A 24,061-nucleotide genomic window follows, 5' to 3' on the forward strand; every position below is an offset into this window, starting at 1 on the left:
AACTACTAGATTCCCTCCCAAGGAAGACTCACCAGGCTAGAGCAGCCATCTGTGGGAGCCTGCAGGAAGGGTCAGAACAGGGATAGGAAAACAAGGGGGTGGACACTAAGACCCAGTGGTGCCCCAAATTTTCAGGTGCCCTGTGCAGCTGCCTATGTTGCCTATGCCTAAGGATGGCCCTGTAAATACCCTTACATCAAACTCTAATAAGGTCTTAAGAAGCATTTTTCTTACTTTGCCTGTCTGCAAATTTCAATGATCAGTGGAGATATTTTTCATTGGTTTGTGTGTATGGTGAAATCAACATTTATTGACATTTACTGATAAAAATCTAATCCTTCCAAGCCTAATTACGCTGCAGTAAGATCTTTAAAGCCACAGCCAGGGTGGGCTTTATAGTGCTAAGCATTGTATAAGGGTATAAATGTCTGTCCCCACCCTGAAAGAGTTTACCGTCTTAAAGACAAGATGTAACAGGTGGACAAGACAAGGAAGTGGGCTGGGGCTGGAGTGGGGTGATAGAGAAACAAATAAATATAGCCCACCAGAGGCAGTGATTGTAAGCAGGAGTGGTAACAAGTCTCATGGCCTAGTGCTTGTGGGAGATTGTAATTAATGAGAGAGAGAGATGATCACCCGTAAAATTTGGGTACACAGATTACACTGGTCTACAATTTTTGAGAAGCCATCTGCTTCAGAGATAAAATGTGATATTTATTATGTATTTTGATGTGCTGAATTCAAATATGACAATTAAAACAACTGATTGGCTACTGTTTCTAAGATATTTAAGTTTTTACATTTTATGTCTATGTATATTGTGTAGATAGTAGAGTTTTAATCATAAATTGTAAACCTAGGTCTTTTCATGTGTTTATGGTTGCTTTACACGATGATATTTCACCTGTCCTGTTTATGTAACACTTTAAAAATCATCAAAAGGGTTATATAAATAAAATTTATTATGAAACAAAAGGCAAAAAACTATTCTGTACGTAGTTTAGTCCTATTCAGTGTCTACTTGGCGCTTCTTGGCTTGTCTCTTGTATTCATTAAATGGAGCATCTCTTGTCACTGTCCAGCAATAGTCTGCAAGCATTGACGGGCTCCATTTGCCCTGATAGCCTGCCAGGAGATTCCACTGCTGTAGTCTGGAGCCCAACAGCTCTGCCTTACTCTTGGGTAGTTCCAAATCCCTGACAAGGTCATTCAGTTCACCTTGTGTTATGAGGTGTGGTTCAGAGGAGGAGGATGGGAGAAAATGTGGGTCCTGTGACATTGATGGTTCAGGACCAGAAGTTTCATCCTCTTCCTCTTCCTTGTCTGACTCAAATGAGAATGATTCTGGTGCATCAGGAACCGGCAGTCCTTCTCCGTGGGGTACTGGGCGGATAGCTGATGGAATGTTTGGATAATGCACAGTCCACTTTTTCTTCTTTGACACACCTTTCCCAACTGGAGGCACCATGCAGAAGTAACAATTGCTGGTATGATCTGTTGGCTCTCTCCAAATCATTGGCACTGCAAAAGGCATAGATTTCCTTTTCCTGTTCAACCACTGGCGAAGATTTGTTGCACAAGTGTTGCAGCATATGTGTGGGGCCCACCTCTTGTCCTGATCTCCAATTTTGCAGCCAAAAGAAAGGTGATAGGCTTTCTTAACCATAGTGGTTATACTGCGCTTTTGTGATGCAAAAGTCACTTCACCACAAACATAGCAGAAGTTATCTGCACTGTTCACACAAGTATGAGGCATCTCTGCTCACTTTGGCTAAACAGAAATGTGTCCCTTTGCAAAATCAAACACTGACAAAGAAGAGAGCAGGACACAGATTGCATCATTCATTGTTTTGCCTAAAAAGCAAGTACTGTCCAAACCCAGTCATAGATTTATTCATAGATACAGTCAAAGATGTATTTTAGTCATTTCTGGTTTAAATTGAGATCCCTTCCCTTTATAACTCACTTATCCTCCGCCATTCCCAAGTCAAGGGTCGTATATACTGACCCAATAACATATCTTGAAAACTAGAGCCAATCAACAATTTTAAGCATCATTTTCGTTCTCAGTGACCCAGAATTAGTAAAGTTGGACTACATTTATTTCAGAAGCATTTTGGCTGTAGAACAGTGATATGTTACTTCTGACCTGCCAACATTCCCTGGGCTGACTGGAAGAACTACCATGGGGACACTGCTAATGCTGAGCTAAGTAATCTGTGTATCTCTGGCAAAGCTAGCGGTGGTAGTTGTTAAGGCTGACCGCTGAATCTCTCTCTTTCTCTGGTTAAAATCTCCCATGAGCACCAGTGTATGAGATTTATCATTTGCTTTACAAGTGCTTCATCTTTGCCCTCCTCTGCCCTGGCTTGATGAGTCTGTAGACCACAGCAGCTTTTAATTCTCCTTCCTCATCAAAGGCCTCTCTGAACTGTGGTCCTGAGAGTGCTTCTGGGTCAAAGCAATCCAGCGAGCCACATAGCCTGCCAAACAGCAAAGTACCTGCAGTGTAATGGCGGGCTCCGTTGGAGTCTCTGTCACTGTGTGGAACTGAGTCTGAAAGTGTTGAGCAGTGAAGAAAGAAAATTAGCAATGCTGCCTTTCCCCACCCCTCACCTACTGCATCCCTAGGAGTGGCTTCGCCCTGCCCCTCTCTCACACCGCAGACATTCAACTGCCCAACCTCACTATTCATTCCTGTTTCTCATCACCCTTCTTGTCTTTGCTCTTCTGTTTCCTTTTCCTCCCATAATTCCTCTTTCTCCCCTGCTGCAACCCTGACTGCCCCACAGTCCCCCTGACTCTTCAGTTCTTGTAAGAGAGATAAAACAAATACAATAAAGACAAGAAGTCTTGGGATTAATATGACGTTTCCACCCTCACCCCATCCTTCTGCCTGTTGGTTGCATCCCTTCTGGTGTTTATCTCTACATTGTAGGCTCTTAGGGGTGTGATCTCTGTCTTCCTTTCTCTCAGTACAGCACCTATCACAATAAGACCTCATGGCCTGACTGGGGCCTCTTGGTTCTATCACAATGTAAATACTAGTCCTAGTTAGGGCCTGTGTCAAACATTGGGCTGAAGATGAGTTGGTCCGTTTGTCAGTTGAATGTGTGATACCCAGATGGCCTGGAAATGGGGGCTGTAGAAGAATGCAAATAAATACATTATTGGGGATGATCTGAACTGGAGACTTTAATTTATTTGAATATCAGCCTGGAAAACTGGCACTGAGGACTGTGGTTTAAATGTGAGTCACTGGGCTCGATACAGGAATTGTTGGATGAAATTTTACAGCCAGTGCTATGCAGGAGATCAGCGTAGATGACCATTACGGATGGTCTATTTTGGCCTCAAAACCAGTAAAATGGCTGATAGTTAATAGAGTGACAAGATGGGGAAGGTAATAGCTTTTATTGGACCAACTGCTGTTGGCGAGAGAAACAAGCTTCTGAGCTCAAGAAGAGTTCTGTGTGGCTCGAAAGCTCGTCTCTCTCACCAGCAGAAGTTGCTCCAATAGAAGATATTACTTCACCCACCTTGTGTCGCTGATAGCCTGGGACCAACATGCCAGAGCGTCACTGCCTACATAAGTTAATAGGTCAGACTTGGTAGAAGAAATGCAAAATAACCTATTTCATTCTTTAAAATGTAGATTTAGGTATAAATAACTAGATACCTGATATTTCCCAGAGTAGTGAAGGCACTGTAACAAACTCCTAAAGAGATAAATATTCAAGAACTCTTCCTTGGGAAACAAAAAGAGAGACTTTTTTTAGGTTGCTCTAGTACATATGTCAACCTGGGTGACACTGGGCAAACAAACAAAAATCCAGCTGACTTTGCATTGCTTTGGTTGCTTTTCCCCCAAAATATTTTTCCATAGGGATCGGTTACCACATCAGTTGTCCTTCCTCATAAACTAGGCACTAGCAATCCCTTTACTACAATAGAAATAACACGTGCCTTTACCTTGTTAGTGCTATTAAATCCCAATTGGAGTGTGGTGCAGTGGTGATCATTGGAGCAGAGCAAGAACATCATTGACCGGTGAAGGTTAGAGAGTTTGTACTAGGATTTGAACACTGCTGTCACCTTGGAGGCTTAAGAGGGCCTCATGTTTTGCCTACATCTTTGTGCAGACCCTCTGCACAAGGGTGAATTTCATCATTGCAGATTATGCAATGTTCCAGGATGATACAAGGTCTAAATCTAAACTCGTCATAGGGTATGTCTGCACAGCAAAAAAACAGGTTGGACAAACAACTGTCAGAGATGGTCTAGGTTTACTTGGTCCTGCCTCAGCACAGAGGGCTGGACTAGATGCTCTCTTGAGGTCCCTTCCAGACTGACATTTCTATGATTACATTTTTCTAGCCCTACATGAATTAAGGCAAATGAAGGACCATAGTGACCCTTCATGGAACAAATGAAGTAGTCCCATATTACTATGGTAACGTGATTCAAGCCATCCCATGCAGCATACCATCTACTAACCCAAAAGCTTCTATCATCAAAAACATCGTCTTCTTCAAAGGTGCATCTCCCACCAGCACAACCTCCGTCCACATCACGGCGCATGCGGATTTTGCCCAAGAACTCAAGAGCATCTGATTTCTTCAAGAAGGCTACAAAGGGGCAAATCATTGTAGCATATTAATGGAGAGTCAGAGAAGATAGAAGCATGCAGCATCATGCAGGGAATCTCCTGTTTACTACAAAGACCCATCAGCCTACAGCTACAGGGGGTCAAGATCCCACTGAAAAACCATTTGAAACTGTTGTATCTAGCTTTAATACTTTAAAATAACGTTCATAACATGATGTTCAGAGTGCTTATCATGCTTAAAAGTGATGCCTACCATTGCTTTCTGCTTCCAATGTAGCACCCACTGCTGAAGGTGAGACAAGTTTATTCTCAGGTATAACACCACACTACTATTGTGCTTACCTTGAGTTTGATTTCACTCTAACTGTAAGATCCTGAAGATTAATTTTTTAAAGAACACATATGTCTAGCAGAGAGCTTCCTTCCAGCAATCTGCTTTATCTGGTTACCAGCTTTTCTGCAGCTTGGCCAACACTAGGAACACTGCTGCACCTTCCCAGAAAGCACTGGTGGCTGTTGTGATGTGTGCAGTGTACATATATCCTATGGAAACAACACAGCATAAATACTGTAACGGGGTTGCTGATACGTATCCAGCTGCAGGCCTGCTATAAAGGTGCCAAGACACATTTCATGCACAATGTCTGGTGACATTAAGCATGTAACTTCCATTTTCATTCCAAACAGCTGAGTTCAGTACATGTGGAAAGCAATGAAGGTGCGATTGGTCTGCGAGGGGACAGTAAACGCAAAGACTTCTATATCTCTCTGTCTGCACCAATGGGAAAAGCAATTGTGATGATTTGGGGATCACCCAGACAAGTAAGGGGTTCTAGCCGTGCCTACTCTGTCATCTTGCAGATCCTCAATGCTGGCTGTGATGGCTCAAAGCCCTCCCACTGGTAACCAGCCCACCCACATGAGGTACTCCAGTGACCCCAACAGCCATTCTGGTCCTGTGTCTCCCCAAATCTGTCCTTCATGAGCTCTGAACTGCCAGACACTTGGGTTTCTCCCCTCTGGTTCATCGCCCCCAGAAGAATAAAACCATCTCCCCAGATATCCGGTCATTTTGGCACACACACTCCACACAGCCTGCACAACAGAGACCGGTCTAGGGGCAAAATAAAGAAAAAGTTTATTTAATAGGAAAAAATCACTGAGTCAGAGACGAAATAGCAAGGGAACGCCACACCAGCCAAGTGACCTAGAAAATAAACAGAAAGGTGCAACTTCAGGTGTCCCACTTCTATATTAGATAAATTTCCTCTTCTAATACAAGTTATCTATTGCCATTGGACAAGTTCCCTCTGTGCTCCCCCGCCCGCCCATGGAGGGGATCCAGCGTTTCACAGTCAGCACCCACCAAGAGACTGCCCCTCAGTTTGATGTTAGCCTCAAAACTCCTTTTTAAAAAGATATTTTTTTCTTTTCTTTTTGTCTCTAGCATGGTGATTCATGGTTATTCAGGGTGGGGGAAATGCTGTCTGAGCTTTCCGACTGTTTCAAAGGCCCACCGTTTGTCTTTTCCTGGGTTGTGTACCACGATCTGCTTGTTCCTCTGGTTGAAGAGGGAGTCCTTCGGAATTGAATGTTCCAGCACAAATTCTGAGCACAGTTTTCTATATATGCCAATACATAAATTCCTCACCCTAGTCTATATACATAGCTCAGAATGCCCATCCTGTTCAGAACATTATAAATTGAATGACTCTGTAGTTCAAACCTTAGTGAACACTTCTGTGGATGATGCACAAAAAAAGAGAAAAGAATCCAGCACTCTTTCTCTTATCTGCATGGCTAAGAAGCATTAAATCTATAAGTAATTATGACTAGGAAAACACTCAAGGACTAGATCTATTGAGCAAGAAATTGATCATTTTTACATAGTCACTTTTCAAGAGTCGAGCTGCACTTGAATTGTCCTAGCTAAGACATTCCAAGGAAAAGTTCCAAAAGAAATGTACCTGAGTTCTTACCTGAATCTGTTGCACCAAAGAGAGAAAATAATGTTGCAAATAAGGAAACAACAAATACTAACTTCATTTCTCCTTATTCTCAAATGTGTGTCCTTTCTTCCCCTTGAACTTTAAGGCCCTTATAATACTCTACCTGCCGTAAGACACACCCTCCAGCATCTTCAGAGGAAGGCAAGCCACGACTGGCAGTAAGCCTGTGATTTCAGCTTTACTCCACTTATTAAAAATGCCTTTCAGGAGGCAAGTGTCTTCTGATGACAGATGAGACTGAGTTAAATAGGGTTTAATGCAGCTAGGATCTCAAGTTCTCACTCACAGATGTCTTTTCACTTTACTGAAAGCCATATGTATATTCAACAAAGAGCTGTTAAACGTGCATTTGTTCTACTGCTTTCTGTTGGCTGGAATCAGAAGGGCTCAGCAGTGGGTGTAATATATTCGCTATTGCTAACAGTGAGCTTCCTACAGCTCATGTAGTTCTGTCCTCGTCACTTTTGTAATGGGAAATTCTATATTACCGTGGTATGGAGCATAATTCCAGACATAGAGTTCATGGATTTGTTTTAATGCTTGAGTTGACAGAACCCTTGAGAGTAGATTGCCTAGTATTAGAACTAGAGCTGTGTGAAACTCAACACCTGTAGTTTACAGAGGTTCAGACAAACATTTTGGTCCACACAGAATTTCTACTAGTTTCATGTTAAAACCATGAGCTTCACATGCTCTCTCTGTGTGATCAAAGATCAGCCGTAGGGTCACTGAGAAAGTGCGTGAATCCCAGGCTGTGGCTATGCCACGGAGCTTCCAGAGGTACAGCTGCTCCCTCCGGCTTAATGACTCCAGCCCCTGCAAGCGGCGGTGGCTATGTAGGTATGTATGGGTGATATGTGAAACATTATAAACATTATAAATATGTGCTGGAAAGATGCTCTTCAGACGTGTTTGGCAGGTAGAGCTCAAGTCATTCCGCCCTAGACAAAGGAATATGGCCCGGCCTACTTGGATGTGTCTCCCGTGAGAGACAATGAAGGTGTGATGACAGGCAGGGCAGCAGACTAGTGAGTGGGGGCGATAGCCACTTAGCCAGCATGGCGGCGAGAGACTGTTCAAATTAACATGGTGTCAGCAAGCTGGTGGCCATAGCAAGCTGAGCCGCCGGAGCGCTGCCTGACTTGGACAACAAAGAGAAAACTTTGAGGCTCTCTGCAGAGAGAAAAAGCCATTTTGGCATCCATTGCCCGAGGAGACAAAGAAGCCCAGTGCTTTGTGCTGTGTGTGTGTGTCGGATCCTGGCTAAGGAGTGGCCAGCCATGCCAGAAGAACACTTGTGGGCAGGGTGACAAGACAACAACTGTGAAAAAATGGGACAGGGTGGGGGTAATAGGTGCCTATATAAGAAAAAGTCCCCAAAATGAGACTGTCCCTTTAAAAATGGGACATCTGGTCACTCTACCTATGAGGAGGAATCTACTGTGTGCAAGAGACTGGTTTGTGACGTTAGGTTTTAGTCTTTCTTAGAAAAGTATTTTAGTTTTGTTTGTTTGTAGCCATTGTATCCCAATTCCTCCTACCTCGTGTCTCTTCAATCGCTGGTCTGTGCTAATAAACCTCATCTTGTTCTATTACACAACCAGCTCTGTGCAGCGTTTCAAATTGGAGAGTACAAACCCCAGCCAAGCTCAGAGGCTGGTGCTGGCTCTTTAAAGGAGTAGCAAACTTGACAAGGTTTGTGAATGCTGCAGGGCGAGGGGCTGAGCCCTGCAGACGAGACAGCTTTGCGGAGACTCAGGGCTAGAGGGGCTGGTGGGGTCACCCTGCAAAGCATACACAGGCTGGTGGAAGCCAGGGGGAGGGCATTGTGTTGTGAGCAACCTGCTCGCATCAAGGCTCTGAACCAAAGCTGCACAACACAGAAGCACCCAGGGCTACAGAGCAGGAGGTGACACCATGCCTTCCTGGCCTGGGTGAACCCCAAAGCATCACAGCCACTTGAGACCCTTACCAGAGGGACGTGTTCAATAGAATCTGTTTGCTACAGTTCCTCACCTGGTTGTTTTAAAGGATTGGGCCTAGACTTTGCAGTTTGGCAATTAAAAAAATAAAGGTTTCCGATTTTAAGAGGGTGGGTCAGGAAGGCCTCACAGATATGGGGCCTACTCCTGCATAGTTACTTTCAGCAAATTCAGTGTGAGTTCTGGGTGAGCAAGGAATGCAAGATTGGGCCCATGGAGAGGAAAATATTTTTTTGAAGAGCCTGACACTGCAGCAGTAATGGACCAATCAACTGTTGGACTTCAGTGATTTAATTTGAAATCATTTTATTTGGCTGGTTTCTGCCTTCATCCATGGAGCTTTTTCAGTTCCTTGTGGAAAAGAACAAAATATACAGTCATCCCTTGATTTATTTGCTGATCATCTTTCTTCAGAAATGTGTACATTAAATAATGTGAGCAACAACAGTTAATTTGAAAAAACTGCATAATGTATAAGTGTATATACATACACACATACACTGTGTATAGTATGTAGAGCATTATATAGCATAAGCAATGCAGAAGGTTGTCTGTTCAGTAGTATTGGGAATGTGCATCGTTTGGGTAAATCACAGTTATTTACAGAAGCATTTGAAAGGGCTACTAACAGGAAGTTTAGGCCCATCATTTAGGTTTTTATTTAAAAGAAGGAAAAAAAAAAGGTTTTACAAAAACCTAGTAATGTAATAATGCTAGAACTGTTGTCACTGATCACTATTTTTTAATTCAGTGACAGCTGTTCTTAATTTCTTTGGATTTAAACGTTCCCCGCAGTGTTTACAACCCCAACAGTGTGGCCAGACTCCAGGGTCAGGGCCGGAAGCTGACTAGAAACTTGTCTCCCACATTTATCTAGGCCGAGCAGAGTGGCGGGTGAACTACAAACGGTATCTGTGGTGAAAGGAGTATCAGTTTTAACACCTTAACCGGTTGCCAGGTAACACAGGGGAGGATATTTGTGTTTGCAAATGATGCACTTTACAACCTGCCAGTAAACCCTTAAATACTCACTGCATCATTTCAAATGTACAACCCCTTAGAGCCAAAGCCTGCAGTCCTTGCTCAGGGTGAACATCTGCTTCTCTCCCATCCTGTCTTGGGGGACAAATGCAGGGACTAGAGAGGCGGGAACCCTCTTCCACAGTATGGAACAGGGAGCAGGGAACCAGGCAACTGCTCTGTGTGTGTTACTCTAGCAGCTGGACTCTCATGGATTGTGGCGAGATCGGTGGCTATGGGCAGTGTGTGGACCTGCTGGCCATCCCGCCGCCTCGCCCAGTCTCCACCACAGAGCGCAATGCTAGGGAGCCTGGTTGCACAGTGCACAGGGGTATGTGGGGTGTCCCTTGTGTGGTTGTACCCACTGTGCTGTTCGACTCGGCTGGAGTTTGGGCCTTGTCTCTCCACGGGTAGGCACATTTCATCACTGGGGAACTTACCCCAAGTCAGAACTGCATGATTTGGCCTCTCCCTTCCTTTAGAATACACCCAACCTTTTCCCGCTCTGCAGCCTCAATGAATCCCAGAGTGCATTCATGCTTTACTGTCACCCATAACCTGGCCAAACTGTGACACACCACACGCCTCAGCCAACATAAGCCTACTCAACCATTCCACTGACAGGGAGTTATAGATGTGCCCATGTTGATCTTGGCCCTCAGCTTAGCCAGGCCCAGCTGGATTTTTTCATGCTATGGATTAAAAGGATTTGGTACTGCAGGTTTTCCTTTATGCAAGTGCTTAGCTCTTTTTGGTGGAATTCACTGCAGTGCAGGAAGCTGACATATGGTCCTGTGCTCTGCTTATGGTGAGTGATTAGCCTGGAGCGTAACTGGTGCAGGCTGTCTGCATTGGGGTGAATTTCACCCTTAGAGGAGTGATGTTAGTTTGTTTCATTTCTTGGCCATATTTAATTAAGACATCTTAACCAGTGCTGTAACCCCTGGGAGGAAAGAAATGGAGCCATCAGAAACCTGGCTCAGTTAGGTTTGGCTAATAACAACGTTCGTTAGGTATCAGAGAGGTAGCAGTGTTAGTCTGCATCTGTAAAAACAACAGAGTCCTGGGGCACCTTACAGACTAACAGACGTCTTGGAGCATGAGCTTTCAGGGGTGAATACCCGCTGCGTCAGCTGCATGTACTGCACCTACTGCCATCCGGCGCAGTGGGTATTCACCCCCGAAAGCTCATGCTCCAGGACGTCTGTTAGTCTGTAAGTGCCACAGGACTCAGTCTTAGTTATGTTGATGCTTCTTAGCAGGTGTAACACAGTGTTCTTCAGAGCCATGTGTAAAATGGTCCCAACTGCTCCCCTTTTGTGCTGGTGAGAAATTTCTCTTTAAAAACCAGAACACGCTGGTTGCCCAACACGCTAACTGAAAGCTGCATTGAGCAGACAGGATGGAGGAGCTGTTGAATTGGGTCTATGCTGACCAGAGGCAACAGATTTTGGAAACAAACACTTGCTGCCAGAGTAAGCAACAGTCTCTTGAACTAACAGAGGTGGCGAGACCAGACAATGTGTTTGTGGGGCTGCTTTCACTTTCTAAGAAAGATGTGGTAAATCCCCAGAACTCATTGACTTTGCATGTGAATCCGCTGGGGCTCACACAGTGGATATTGTTTAATCATCTGATGTCTTTGTCACAGGCCATATCCACTGACTGCTGCCATTAGACAGTCGGCATCCAAAGGCAGCCAGCAGGTTATTTTACTCTCACATTTTATCAGGGACACAGTGAATGATAAGAAGCCAAGATGGGCCCGAGCCAGAGAATTTTGCCCCAGATTGGAACGTCCCCTAAGTTCAGGCACGGGGGGACCTGAAGTTTGGTTAGGAGTGCAGGAGTTCTGACAGCAAAGGCGCCACCTTCCATGGCAACACATGCTGGCCTCTGCCACCATGAACGCTAGAAGATACTCTGCATTCATGGCAAATGAGCGTGGCTCCTCCCCCGTTAACAGGCCTCCAGGGGAGAAGGCTAACAATAGAGCATGACCTAGTATTTTGCAGTGATCCGCATCTGCTCCTCAGTCACAAAAACTGGTTCAGGTCCCAGCTATGCTGTAGCACTAAGTCGAGCAGCTGCTAGGTCTGAGGGGCTTTATACTGACCCCCCCACCCTGCCTACATCAGCTTTCAAGCAATGCACCAGGAATGCGCTTTCCAGAGCTGTTAAAATAACAGGTGCCTAGCAGGTGGGAGGGGACCCAAACCCCAATCTGGAGAGAAGAGTCAATGAGTCTGCCACTCTGACTCTCTCGGTATGAGCGTCTCTGGTCCAAAGGGACCTGCTGGGTGCGCAGGGTGCAGTTTGGTTACCACTAATGCTCAGAACTCCCAGTCTTTGCTTTAAGTGTCTAACATTAGCTTTAAACGCCGGGTGGCCTCTGTGGTGCAGCCCAGTGTGCTACCTGCTATGTAGCTACATCCTAGTTCGTTAACATATTTCCAGTGTAACTTCAGGATCGACACCAGGAAAGAGCTGTCCCATCCTGTTTGGCAAGGCTGACTCAGTAACACGCAGATATGGGACTTGAGTTTCTCACAGCAGCTAAACAGGGGAGTACTGCGACGACACATAGCTTCTCTAAGGAGGAAATCTTACAGTCACCCTACAGCTCTCCCAGCTGGCCCCTGCGCGTCACCGAGGGCATTCCCAGCAATATGCAGGATCATCCCTTTAAGATGTCACCTGCAGGTTTCCAGGATGCCCTCCCAAGCTACAGCTGCTGTCTTGTAGAGTTCAGTACCAGCAGCCACACGGTCTGAGATCATCTGGTATGATTACTTAGGAGGGTCTCCCAAACCTGTTGAAGAACTGTCATTCCATAAGTGCCTCTGTCTTGAGCATATGCTGTATCTCAAGGGGTTAACCAAGAGTTAATAGGGATGGATGTTAGCATGAACCCCCAAGTTGAGGGGAGAATGACATCGTCTGCCTCACATCTCCTCATGTGTGTACTTCTACTGGTAAATACCACAGCTTTACCATTTAAATACCCTGTCCTGGACGGGAAAGGCCTTTTATGCATTTCTACTGGAGCAAGCATTAGTAACAGTAAGTAGCCCCAAGGACATGGCTGTAAATGTCCACCACATACAAAGATGTCAGTGTGTAGGTATTAGCGCCAGCTTGACATGATCCTCCATTTAGGTTTGGCAGATGCTACACTACTTTCTCTTCCCCAGTTAGCGTTGATGTTCTTCTTAAGTTCTCTTTTACTTTAATAAATTCTGGTGCATGTTCTTCATGCTTCTCTTGTCCTCTCTCCAGCTAGATGAAAGAACAGTGAATGTTATTTGTATGCTAGAGAACAGAAGTGCAATCCATTCACTACACTGTTGCAGGTTTCATACTTAATTACTATTGGCCGGATTCTGTAGCTTTTACTCACACTGAGTGGCATCTTGTTCTGCTATTAGTCTCGTTGGTTTCAGTGGACCTATTTACAGAGTAAGGTCCTACTTAATGTGAGTAAGGGTAGCACATCTGTCCCTACATAAATAAACAATGGATAATTATAAACTATTATTTCAATTTAGTTATTAGATCTGGAGCAGCTAAAGATTTCAGTTGTAAGTAGTTTGAGAAGCTAGACAGCAAAATCAGAATGAATTTCACTCAGTGGCCCGGGCTGGCAGCAGGTCTGAAGGGAGGACCCGATTCCTGCCAAGCACAGGTGTATGGAACGCTGTAGAGTAGGCCTGGCCGGCAAACAAAAATACTGTTTTGTGACAAATGTCACAGTGTTGCCATTAGGTTTCATTCTACAGCAGAACAGACTGAGACCTTTCAAAATTTTGCACCCAGAAATTGAGAGCAAGTGAGACAGAGCCTAGCCAATAGCCCAGTGGTTAGGGCGTGCACCTGGGATGTGAGAGGCTGCATCAGGCAGAGCAGGGAGTGGAACCTGGCTCCACATGGCCTAGGTAATAACCTAACCGCTGGATTCCTGGCTATTCCTGGCTGGGTCTCCCTCTCTGAGTTTGGCCAGAAATTCCATCCTAGACCCGAGAAACCTTCCCAGCAAAAGCTTTGCCCACTCCAATACTTTCCCAGGGAAGGTTTTGGTTTTGAGTGACTGGCATTTTCTGGTGAAAAAATGTTATGTCAACAATTTCCAGCAGTCTCTGGGGAGTGTTTTGCCAGAGGCTGCCCACTGGGGTCAGGATGCTTTGGAGGGTCACTACTCAGCCACTGTAGTTCCACAGCACCACCTCGCACTCGGGGTAGGACTAAGGCCGGGGCTCAGTTCTGATGGAGAGCAAACCCTCTCTTTGGACTTGGCTCCATTTTAAGCACCTTCCAGCCCTTGTGTGGTACACTTCATATAACAATGAGAGTGATTTAAAATTCAGTTTCTACCTGATCCAACCTCTGCTGTCGCTTCAGAAGCTCTTGTTCAAATGGAGACTGCAATTTCTTTGCCTCTTCTTCTTCCTTTTTCTGCCTGAGCAGCTGATTTCGCCGTCGGTGCTCAAGCACTCGCTGGAGCTCTGGCTTGCTCTCCACGCCCAGGCCTCTGTGAACAGAACGCAGAATATCTCTGAGCTGGAGCCCTTTCTGCCTTCAGCCCAGAATCTCACTGCCGTTAGACATGTGCGGAGCCTGCTGGTTCAGAGAGCTGGGGCCCAGTCTTCAGATCCAAATAGGAACATTAAAGACCTGAACCAAACCCCATTGAGAGACTCCCAACCATTTCAATGGGCGTTGGCTGAGGTTCTAAATGGCCCTTCCTCACCCAGCTGAATAATGATGCAAGGCCTGGTGCCAAAATTGAACTACATCACGATAAATAAAATGGAAACTCACTTATTCCTGGGGTGGAGCGTATCCACTCCCCGAAACTACATGCAAAACCCAAGCAACGTTCAAATGACATCATAAAGATTTTACATTTTAGCTATAGGTTAATGAAGTTTATTGGCTGGGATTTGTATCTGCTGTTAATCCATTAATGCATTAACAGGGGATGTGTAACATGCCGTGGTGCATACTGGCGTGCAGAGCATGCTGGGAAATGTGTGCTGTTTATAGTGAGTGGCTGGGAGTCGTGGGCATAGAAAGCTTGCCAGACCTGGTGGCCCTGGTCCATTGCCACTGTCAAGTTCTGTGAGTTGGGGGAAGTGGGACAGTTTGGCGTGTCCTTTCTCATTAATTTGTAGCTAATTCTAAAACAGGATCATGTGTAAGGCTGTGAGTCTGTCATGAAGGTCACGGATTCTGTGACTTTCTGGGACCTCCGTGATTTCTGCGGTGGCCGGTGCAGCTGGATCCGGGCCTGTCCAAATATACCAGGCAGCTCCTGGGCCAGCTGCACTAGCTGCTGCTGAGGCAGTCTCGGGCCACTGCCCTCTTCATCCCCCAGAAGCCCAAGCGGAGGTCTCTGCCACTGTGCCCCCCCAACCCAGCAGCAGTGGGGTCCCTGGCAGCCACCGCCTGGCCCCCCCTCTCCCCAGCACCTGCAGGAGTCTCGGGCCGGGCACCGCTGCCCATCCCTCCCAGCACCCGCAGGGGTTCTGGGCCAAGTGCTGTCCCCCCAGAGCATCTGAGGTGTCCATGGTCCCCCCCTAGATCAGCCATAGTGCTCCCAAGCCACTCCCTGCCCCAGAGCACCCATGGCACCCCGGGCCACCCCCTGCCTTAGAACCCCCAAGCTTATATAGTACAAGTCATGGACAGGTCACGGGCCCCTGCCTGTGACCTGTCCATGACTTTTACGAAAAATACCTGTGACTAAAACGTAGCCGTAATCATGTGTAACGTTATGGGGCTGTTTAAGTGCCTGAGTTTTTTCATTTTTACCAGCAGGGGAAGTGAGTGACAGCAATTAGCCCTGGAGTTTATTTCCTCGCCATATTTCTCTAGGTGCTTCACCACTCGCTTTATGGCTCTGCTGATTTTAGAGATGGAGCTAACACAGTGATGCCTATGGGCCTTTTGGCCAAAATAAAAGGCCCCTTCTGCTGAACGCAGACGTTTCTGTCAATAACTGTGGCAGTTTCATCCTTGGGATAATACAGCAGTGCGGGTCCGAGCAGCCGAGGTAGGCGACCTGATAGGCTCACTGGAAATGAGACATGTCTGGAGCTTTCACCTGTGTGTTCATGCATTGTGGACACATGAGAGAGGGTCTTGAAGCAAATCCCTAAACACCTTCCACCGCTGGGATGTTCAAAATCCAACCAGAGCTAGATTCCGATTTTTCAAACGCCTCCAACCATCTTTATAATGGGCCACATGAACCCCTAAGACACAGGTCAGACGTACTCATTATTAGTTGAGTCTCCAGCTATAAAACACACCAAAACCACATTAAAATAACAAAGCCAAGCACTCCGAAGTCAGGAAACGCCTGTGTGTACGCTTTATGAGACAGTCGTCGATTACATGGGCACATACTGTTATTTTCATCAAGACCCCTGCCTCATTCCGTGCACAGGGTGGATAGTGCACAGGCAGGCTTAATTGTGGCATTTCCTAACTTGTGAGGGCTTAGTTGTGCAACTTTAATGTTCTTTTAGCAGCGTTTTTGTGTGTGTAATTTCCTAGGTTTTTATAAAAGCAAACTGGCATCACAGTGACATTCCTGTGGGCCATCAGCTGGGTTGCCACTTGAGCTGCAACTGATAGCAATAGTAGCTTGTCTCTCTCTCGTACACACAGACACACGTACTTTGCCAGTGGGTTTCACATCTGCCTGCTCCTCCACAGGCTTGACCACTTTGGCTGAAACTTTTTAAAAAAACAATCCAGCCTGAGCAGACAGCTGACATGGACAGGTTCAACCCAAATGGTTCCCGGTGCCTGAAACCAAGGTCTTAGAATGGGGAGTGTTGGGTAACCTGCTCCGGTTACATAACAGAGTGAGCGAGAGGTTCAGGTGACCTGCCCAGGGCTGCATAGGGAGATGGTGACAGAGAACCCAGCATCCTCATGAGTCTAATGCTCCAAACACAAGACCACTTTTTTCCCTCTCTTTACACTACAGTGTGAGGGTCCCTACTCTTCTTCTAGGATTGGTGGAGGGTCTAAAATCTTCCCCACCACAGAGACGCTGAACCTGTCCCTTGTCAATATTAAAAACCCCTTTGATCTAAATCACTAAAATCTGTTATAATCACTTCTGCCTCATTGTGACTCCATACCTGACAACATTTGCAAAACTCGCTCAGCAATAAATTCATCCGAACCGATACACTTATGGGGACACATCCACACTTGCTGAACTTTGAGAAGCAGAGACTTTGTTTAACTTTAGTTTGACTGTGCTAAAGTGTAAGAAACTAACAGAAGAGCTGATTAAGATGTGCTCTCAGTGCTATTGACACAGGATGGCCTCTACCTAGCCCCCTGGTCCAGGGCAAATGGAAAGTCAGAGTTCTTGGAGGACAGTTTGGAGTAGTTTGGAACTGTACATTTTACTGAACTTCTAGAAGTAGTTGGAGATGTTTTATTTTTTAAGGGAGAGGAATCGAAAGTTTTACAGCTGGCCAGTATGGGGAAAGACTGATTATGCTGTGATCTGCCACATTTCTGTAGGCTTGAGCCAAACTCCATGTAAATCAATGCACTTGGGATCAGCCCCGAAAGCCCTTTAAAGCTGGACAAAATATTCTGAACACGGTTATATTAAACTGCAGGCATGAGGCACATTTTATAAGATACAGGGCATCATGCTTTCTTCTGGAACAAGGATTTTCTTGGTCACTTTTCAGCTCTTAGACTCCACAAGGCCTGGGGTGGGGGAAGCGGTGGGGCAGTAAGCTGCAGGGGGTGCTCTGCTGGCGCTGCAAGGGCGGCAGGCAGGCTGCCCTCGGCCTGCGGAGGGTCCGCCGAAGCCGCGGGACCAGCAGACCCTCCGCAGGCAAGCCGCAGAAGGCAGCCTGCCTGCCGTGCTTGGGGCGGCAAAATTCCTAGAGCCGCCCCTGTGTGGGAGGGCGGGAAGGGGGACAACTGGAGTTTAAAAAAAAGATGTCTGAGGTTCTCAAAAGAGCCAGCGAGCTCGTGGTCATATAGGCTGCATTCTGGTGACATCTAGTGGGCTAAGTGGAAGTAACATAAGGCCGCATGCCCTGAGCTCTAACATCAAATTGTAGCTCACTTTTGCATTGATCTGTGAAAAGTTTAGCTTAACGAAGTGCATTCTCTGCCCTGCTCCAGCGCGCTGTGTGCTGGTGACCTGTCCAAGTCCACACTATCACCTGTAATGTCAGGGTCAGTCCAAGTCCAGGTTGTGTCAATATCAATGACGCCAATTTGCTTTCGAACGGCTTGATTGTTAGGTGATTAAATACCTTGATTTGTCTCTTATGATTACTGCCGTCACTTTCAATCACTCTCGCTGCTGTTTATAACTAGCCGAGCAAATGGATATTATTATTATTTGATTACATAGATTCATAGATTCATAGACTCTAGGACTGGAAGAGACCTCAAGAAGTCATCGAGTCCAGTCCCCTGCCCTCATGGCAGGACCAAATACTGTCTAGACCCTCCCTAATAGACATTTATCTAACCTACTCTTAAATATCTCCAGAGATGGAGATTCCACAACCTCCCTAGGCAATTTATTCCAGTGTTTAACTACCCTGACAGTTAGGAACTTTTTCCTAATGTCCAACCTAAACCTCCCTTGCTGCAGTTTAAGCCGATTGCTTCTTGTTCCATCATTGGAGGCTAAGGTGAACAAGTTTTCTCCCTCCTCCTGATGACACCCTTTTAGATACCTGAAAACTGCTATCATGTCCCCTCTCAGTCTTCTCTTTTCCAAACTAAACAAACCCAATTCTTTCAGCCTTCCTTCATAGGTCATGTTCTCAAGACCTTTAATCATTCTTGTTGCTCTTCTCTGGACCCTCTCCAATTTCTCCACATCTTTCTTGAAATGCGGTGCCCACAACTGGGACACAATACTCCAGCTGAGGCCTAACCAGCGCAGAGTAAAGCGGAAGAATGACTTCTCGTGTCTTGTTTACAACACACCTGTTAATGCATCCCAGAATCACGTTTGCTTTTTTTTGCAACAGTATCACACTGTTGACTCATATTTAGCTTGTGGTCCATTATGACCCCTAGATCTCTTTCTGCCGTACTCCTTCCCAGACAGTCTCTTTGCAAATGGTCAGATTTGCAAATCTTTAAGTCAGATTTGCAAACAGTTCAGACGGTTAGGAAACATCCCACTGAGAATCAGCAGAATTCGCTCCTTGCTCAAAGGGCTCTGTACCAAACGTGCTTTTACCCAGCTGCTTTTGAAATCACCATGTTGGACGTTAGTGCGGGAGGGCTGATGCACCTGTTGGGCCTGATTCCGTATTGCCCCATTCCAGCTTTACACTGCTGTAACTCCATCGGTTACAACACGGTTAAACTGAAGTAACACACTGGAGAATCAGGCTCATGAATGCTCACTCAGCCTTTAACCTAGCAGCAGTCTGCTTGTAGGGAACCAGGTGTCAGCATTTTCCCAGTGTGCAGGATCTTGCATTGATATGATCTGTGCTGTCAATAAACAGAGCACCGCTCCCCAGCACAAAATTCACACCAAACACTCCAAGAGCAAGAGGCATAGAAGGGCTGTAAATCATGGCATTGCCTGGTGGGCAGAAGGAGTAAGACAAGAGGGGGAGGGTTCGGCCAGCTGAGTGATCTGATTCTCGGAGGTGCTTAGCACCTGCAGCTCCCACTGCCTCCCATTGGAGGGGCTGGTGAGCGCTCTGCAGCTCTGAAAAGCAGGCCCGGCATTTAGGAACTCCTTAGTTTTTCTGAATGACCAAGTGATTCGTTTACAATCTGGGTCACAGCATGGTAGAGAGACGCTGCCTCCCACCGTAGCCTGTTTCACACCTTTTGCTATTTGCCCATAACAGTAAAGAGCTTTACCACAAAAACGAGTCACTCCTGAGCTGATGTGACACCAGAAACCAGTCTCTCTCGTCCAGCCAGGGGCGGCTCTAGGGATTTTGCCACCCCAAGCATGGCAGGCAGGCAGATCCACCGAAGCCGCGAGACCAGCAGACCCTCCGCAGGCAAGCCATGGAAGGCAGCCTGCCTGCCACCCTCGCTGTGCCGGCAGAGCACCCCTTGCGGCTTGCCGCCCCAAGCACGCGCTTGGCGTGCTGGGGCCTGAGCCGCCCCTGTGTCCAGCTCATGCAAAGGCAGCTGAAGAGACATTTGCATCTTTGCCTCACCTTTTGTGGTTCATAAGCAGCTCTCTGTGGAGCTCTTGGTGGCTTTTTGAGGCTTTTACAGGATTTAGGAGCTTCTTAGGTTTGATGAGATCCGGGTTTCCATCTATGTAGTCTGGGTGAGACATAAAATTCCTAACCTCAGGTCGCTCCCTCTGTATTTCTGAATACATAGACGCTGGAAGAGAAAAGAGAAGGCTCAGTATCGACAGGAACACATTGAATTTGAGGTCAAAATCCAACAGGTACACCTTCCTTTCACCCCACCCCATCATGTGTATGTGTGTTTTAGTTGATGTATGCATTTTTTAGTAGCCCCAGGTAGCCCCTAGTGAAGGGCCAGGCTGCTTGGCGCTGTATAAACACAACTAAAAGAGGGTCCCTTCCCCAAAGAGCTTACAATCTAAGTGTGTGTGTGCGTGTGTGTGCATGCGCGCACGTGTGTGGCTTGCTATGTGTGGGTTGTAGTAAGTGAAGGCCCTGATAAAGGCCCAGTATGAGGCCTGAGGCCTGAACTAAAGTAATGGTCAAGACTTTGCTAACATAAAGCAAAGTGAAGTTGTGAGCCAGAGGCAGTCCTTGCTCACAGAAGCTGGCAAGTAAAGGGCTGATGCTGCAAGAAGATACGTACCTAAAAGGTACTGAACACTAGAGATCAGAACATTTACATACTCGCACATGCCACACAGATAACAAGGAACAGGCCGACCCATCCCAATGACAGGGGCAAAAGGGTAAAATGATGGATAGAGTTGTTTTGATCGAACCAACATGTACAAGGTGAGAGGCGGCACTTTGCTACGTGGAGGGGTTGTACCTTGCTACGTAGAGGGGCTGCACCTCAATACGTCAGGAGTGATGTGTAACTTGTTTGAACCTGTGTATAAAAATGTATCTCTGGGGCTATGTCTTTGTCCAGCCTAGGGGGCAGTGGAAAGTCCTGCCACTGACTGAGCCTGGTCCATTGCCAAGAGGCACTTTCTCATAGTATGCCCTGTAGAGTAACAATCTCAGAGGAACTGCAACTGTGTCCGAGATCGCAATAAACCTGGCCGACATGCCTTCGTACCTTACTAGACTCTGTGGTCATTGGGGGTTCTCTTCGGGTCTGCTGTGTCAGCTATCTGCGCAGAGCTGGGGCAGCACACAGAGGGAACACACGCACGCAGCTGAGTGATACCAACAAGGAGAGAGCAGAGCAGAGCACCACACCGGTAGCATCTGACAACACATCTGACAACATGGGTGTCCATGGGTGTGCATATATGTACCCATGCAAAAAATCATGCTGTTTGGAAAATCCCCATGATAGTGTGAATTTTATACAAATGAATTAGTCCACTTGTTAAAACAGTGCCAGCCGCTCAGTTCACTGGCTACAGCATTTCATGATAATTGATTGATTAATGCAACAGAGAATCCTGTGGCACCTTGTAGACTAACAGATGTATTGGAGCATCAGCTTTCGTGGGCAAATACTCACTTCGTCAGATACATGACACGATGCAAATACTGCATTTAGCTGTATGGAATGGAAATCTATTTTGACATGCGTTTGACAAAGTGGGTATTCACCCATGAAAGCTCGTGCTCCAATACAACTGTTAGTCTATAAGGTGCATAGGACTCTTAGCTGCTTTTTACAGATCTAAACTAATACGACTACCCCATTGATACTTGATTAATGAAAGTCACTACGCTGTAATCATTTATGACAATGAATAGCTCATAATAAAACAAAAGACAAACACTGGCCCAGATACTCCCATGCGGTGCAACTGCTTTGCACGTTACTGCTAGTGCATCCAGACCCTAAAGTGCTCAGATCCAGGTGGATCCATGACGACAGGACGTGACTCCATAAAATGCTCCAAAGAAATGGTGACAAATTGTATGAAATCCTCAACTTTCAGAGATCCCCAATTGGTCTATTGCTTTGTACCCAACCCAGTGCCCCACAGCGTCAATATTACAGTTCACACATATCATACTTTTGCACATGTTAATATGTCAAAACATGTGCTTGTGATGTTGTAATTGACAGTATTTTGGATGTCAAACAAGCCTGCTGATGTTGTCCAAGGTTCAGTAATGCTGTTTTTTGCTTTAAAATTTATACAAAATGACCAAAACCACAGACTGAGAGATAAAGTACATGAACTTTTAAGTGTTTTTTAGTGCAGTGCACAATCAGGCTGACGGCAGTTGTGCCAGGCTGTGTAAAGGCTGCATGCATGCAGGAATTGAAGTGGCCTGTAAAGAGGAATTCATTCTTAATCACTCACTCACAACCACATGCCTGTATGGTTTGGATATTTACGAATCAGTGCAGCGTAACCTCAGGAAGCAGGTGCATGCAAGCAGCACCACATCAGGAACTGTCTCTCTTTTACATTTGGGTCCAGGGAACAGTAGGGCAAACTGTTGTTTTGCAACATCTTTCTCTTCTCAGCTATAAAATCCATTTGAAAGAGCAATCAATGGAACAAGGCTGGCTAGGCCCTTCTTCCACAGTCAGTAAGTGGTCACCAAACTTAAAGTGGGTTGCTAGCAAATAAAATTGTGTAAGAACAAATACTGCTGAGGAAAATGACTCAGTTCTGAACAGTTTCCCATTGCATGTTAATGTGGCTAGAGCCCCAGCACACTGGGAATGAAGAAAAACAAATCACAACCCATTACATCAGCGTAATTGGGGTGAAAAGTTCAGCACACATTTAAAGGCTGCTGGAATCCTGGGCCAATGATTTCTTATACCAAATTATTTTCCATTAGAATCATACATTACTACTGGCAGATGTGAAAGATGGCTGGGTGCAGCCGTTCAGTGATAAATGCCTGGCTGATTCATATACTTCTAGGGCCAGATCCTCAGCTGGTGAAAATCAGGTTTCAGTGGAGCCCAGTGATTTGCAGCAGTGGAGCGGGGGAGTCAGTCCGGCTACTTTTGGGTTTAATTTGTTTTGTTTCTTCCCTTTTCCAGAGGAAACAAGGGGAAGGACGAGAAAGCTAGGGGAGAAAATACCAAAATCCCAAGGGTTGTGAATGGGGGCTAGGAACAGGGCAAGAGCTAGCACAGGCCATCATTGCCTCTCCACCGGAAAGTCAGGGCCCACCCAAATTTCCACTCCTAGCTATGCCGCTGGTGGAGCTTCCCGGACGACATGACACTGGGCTAGCTGGACCTTTAGTCTGACTCAGTCTGGCCATTCTCATGTAAATCTTCATGGGTCCTTTGCCTGACACAGTTCAGGGTGGAGACTAGAAAGAAAAGTGCCCGTGTTCCCTAAAACACGACTCAGGGCTTACCTGTGGGTTCAGGGCCCAGGCATCTCTTCCATTGCACTCTACCAGCTGGGCGCCCTATGGCCAAATGAGGTGAAATGTTTCTAGTGGAGCTCAGCCAACGTTTTCAGGCCTGCAGGTAACTAATGTCAAAGCCATAAGGCTGTCTGCCTGCTTAGTATCATCATGTGGAGGGTTTGTGTTGTAACCCAAGCTCCCTCTCTGCAGCACTGGGCCTGTTTGTGCAAGGTTCAGTCATATGTCAGTGATATGTCCCTTGTAACTGCAGCCAAAGGGAGGCGGGGGGGGCCTGCGGGTGAGAGCAGCGTGTGGAGCCTCCTGACCCCCCCGCCTAGGAGCTGGACCTGCTGGCTGCTTCCGCGGTGCAGCGCAGAGTCAGGACAGGCCGGGAGCCTGCCTTAGCCCCGCTGCTCCACTGACCAGGAGCTGCCTGAGGTAAACCTGCCCAGCCCCAAGCCCCCCCAAACCCAGAACCCCCTCCTGCACCCCAAATCCCTCAGCCCCCACCCCCCAGCCCGGAGCCCCCCTCCTGCATCCCAACCCCCTCATCCCCAGCACCCCCAGCCAGACCCCTCACCCCTTCCCGCACCACAACTCCCTGCCCCAGCCCGGAGCCCCCTCCTGCACCCTGAACCCTCATTTCTGGCCCCATGCCAGAGTCTACACCCCCAGTTAGAGTCTTCAGCCCCTCCCGCACCCCAAGCCCCTGCCCCAGCTCAGTGAAAGTCAGTGAGGGTGGGGGAGAGTGAGCCACCGAGGGAGGGGGGATGTCGTGAACGGGGGCGGGGCCTCAGGGCAGGGGCGGGGCCAGTGTGTTCGGTTTTCTGCGATTAGAAAGTTGGTAACCCTACCAGCACCTATAAAAGCCATTGGCAGCTGTTCACATATGTTCCCTTTCCTCAGGCCTAGATGTTTGAGGCTTTCTAGGGAAGGCGCTTT

The 24,061-nt window shown here is 46.7% G+C and overlaps 2 protein-coding genes across 2 annotated transcripts in view; both read right to left on the reverse strand.

Annotated features, from left to right (window-relative positions):
• Positions 1-1,813, reverse strand: part of LOC127053211 (uncharacterized) — a 361,256-nt gene extending 359,443 nt beyond the window's left edge. The window contains exon 1 of the mRNA XM_050957539.1: positions 905-1,813. Within this exon, the coding sequence (XP_050813496.1) occupies positions 1,007-1,756 (750 nt within the window). The 5' untranslated portion in view covers positions 1,757-1,813 and the 3' untranslated portion in view covers positions 905-1,006. The remainder of the gene's footprint in view (positions 1-904) is intronic.
• Positions 1,814-11,006: 9,193 nt separating this feature from the next.
• The window catches only part of FAM107A (family with sequence similarity 107 member A), a 59,533-nt gene continuing 46,478 nt past the window's right edge, over positions 11,007-24,061 (reverse strand). The window contains exons 3-5 of the mRNA XM_050957584.1: positions 19,820-19,994; positions 13,992-14,148; positions 11,007-12,899 (exon numbers count right to left, since the gene is read on the reverse strand). Coding sequence (XP_050813541.1) covers positions 12,792-12,899; positions 13,992-14,148; positions 19,820-19,994 — 440 coding nt within the window. The 3' untranslated portion in view covers positions 11,007-12,791. The remainder of the gene's footprint in view (positions 12,900-13,991; positions 14,149-19,819; positions 19,995-24,061) is intronic.

The sequence above is a fragment of the Gopherus flavomarginatus genome, chromosome 6 (assembly GCF_025201925.1).
Source record: "Gopherus flavomarginatus isolate rGopFla2 chromosome 6, rGopFla2.mat.asm, whole genome shotgun sequence".
In the NCBI taxonomy this organism is placed as follows: Eukaryota; Metazoa; Chordata; order Testudines; family Testudinidae; genus Gopherus; species Gopherus flavomarginatus.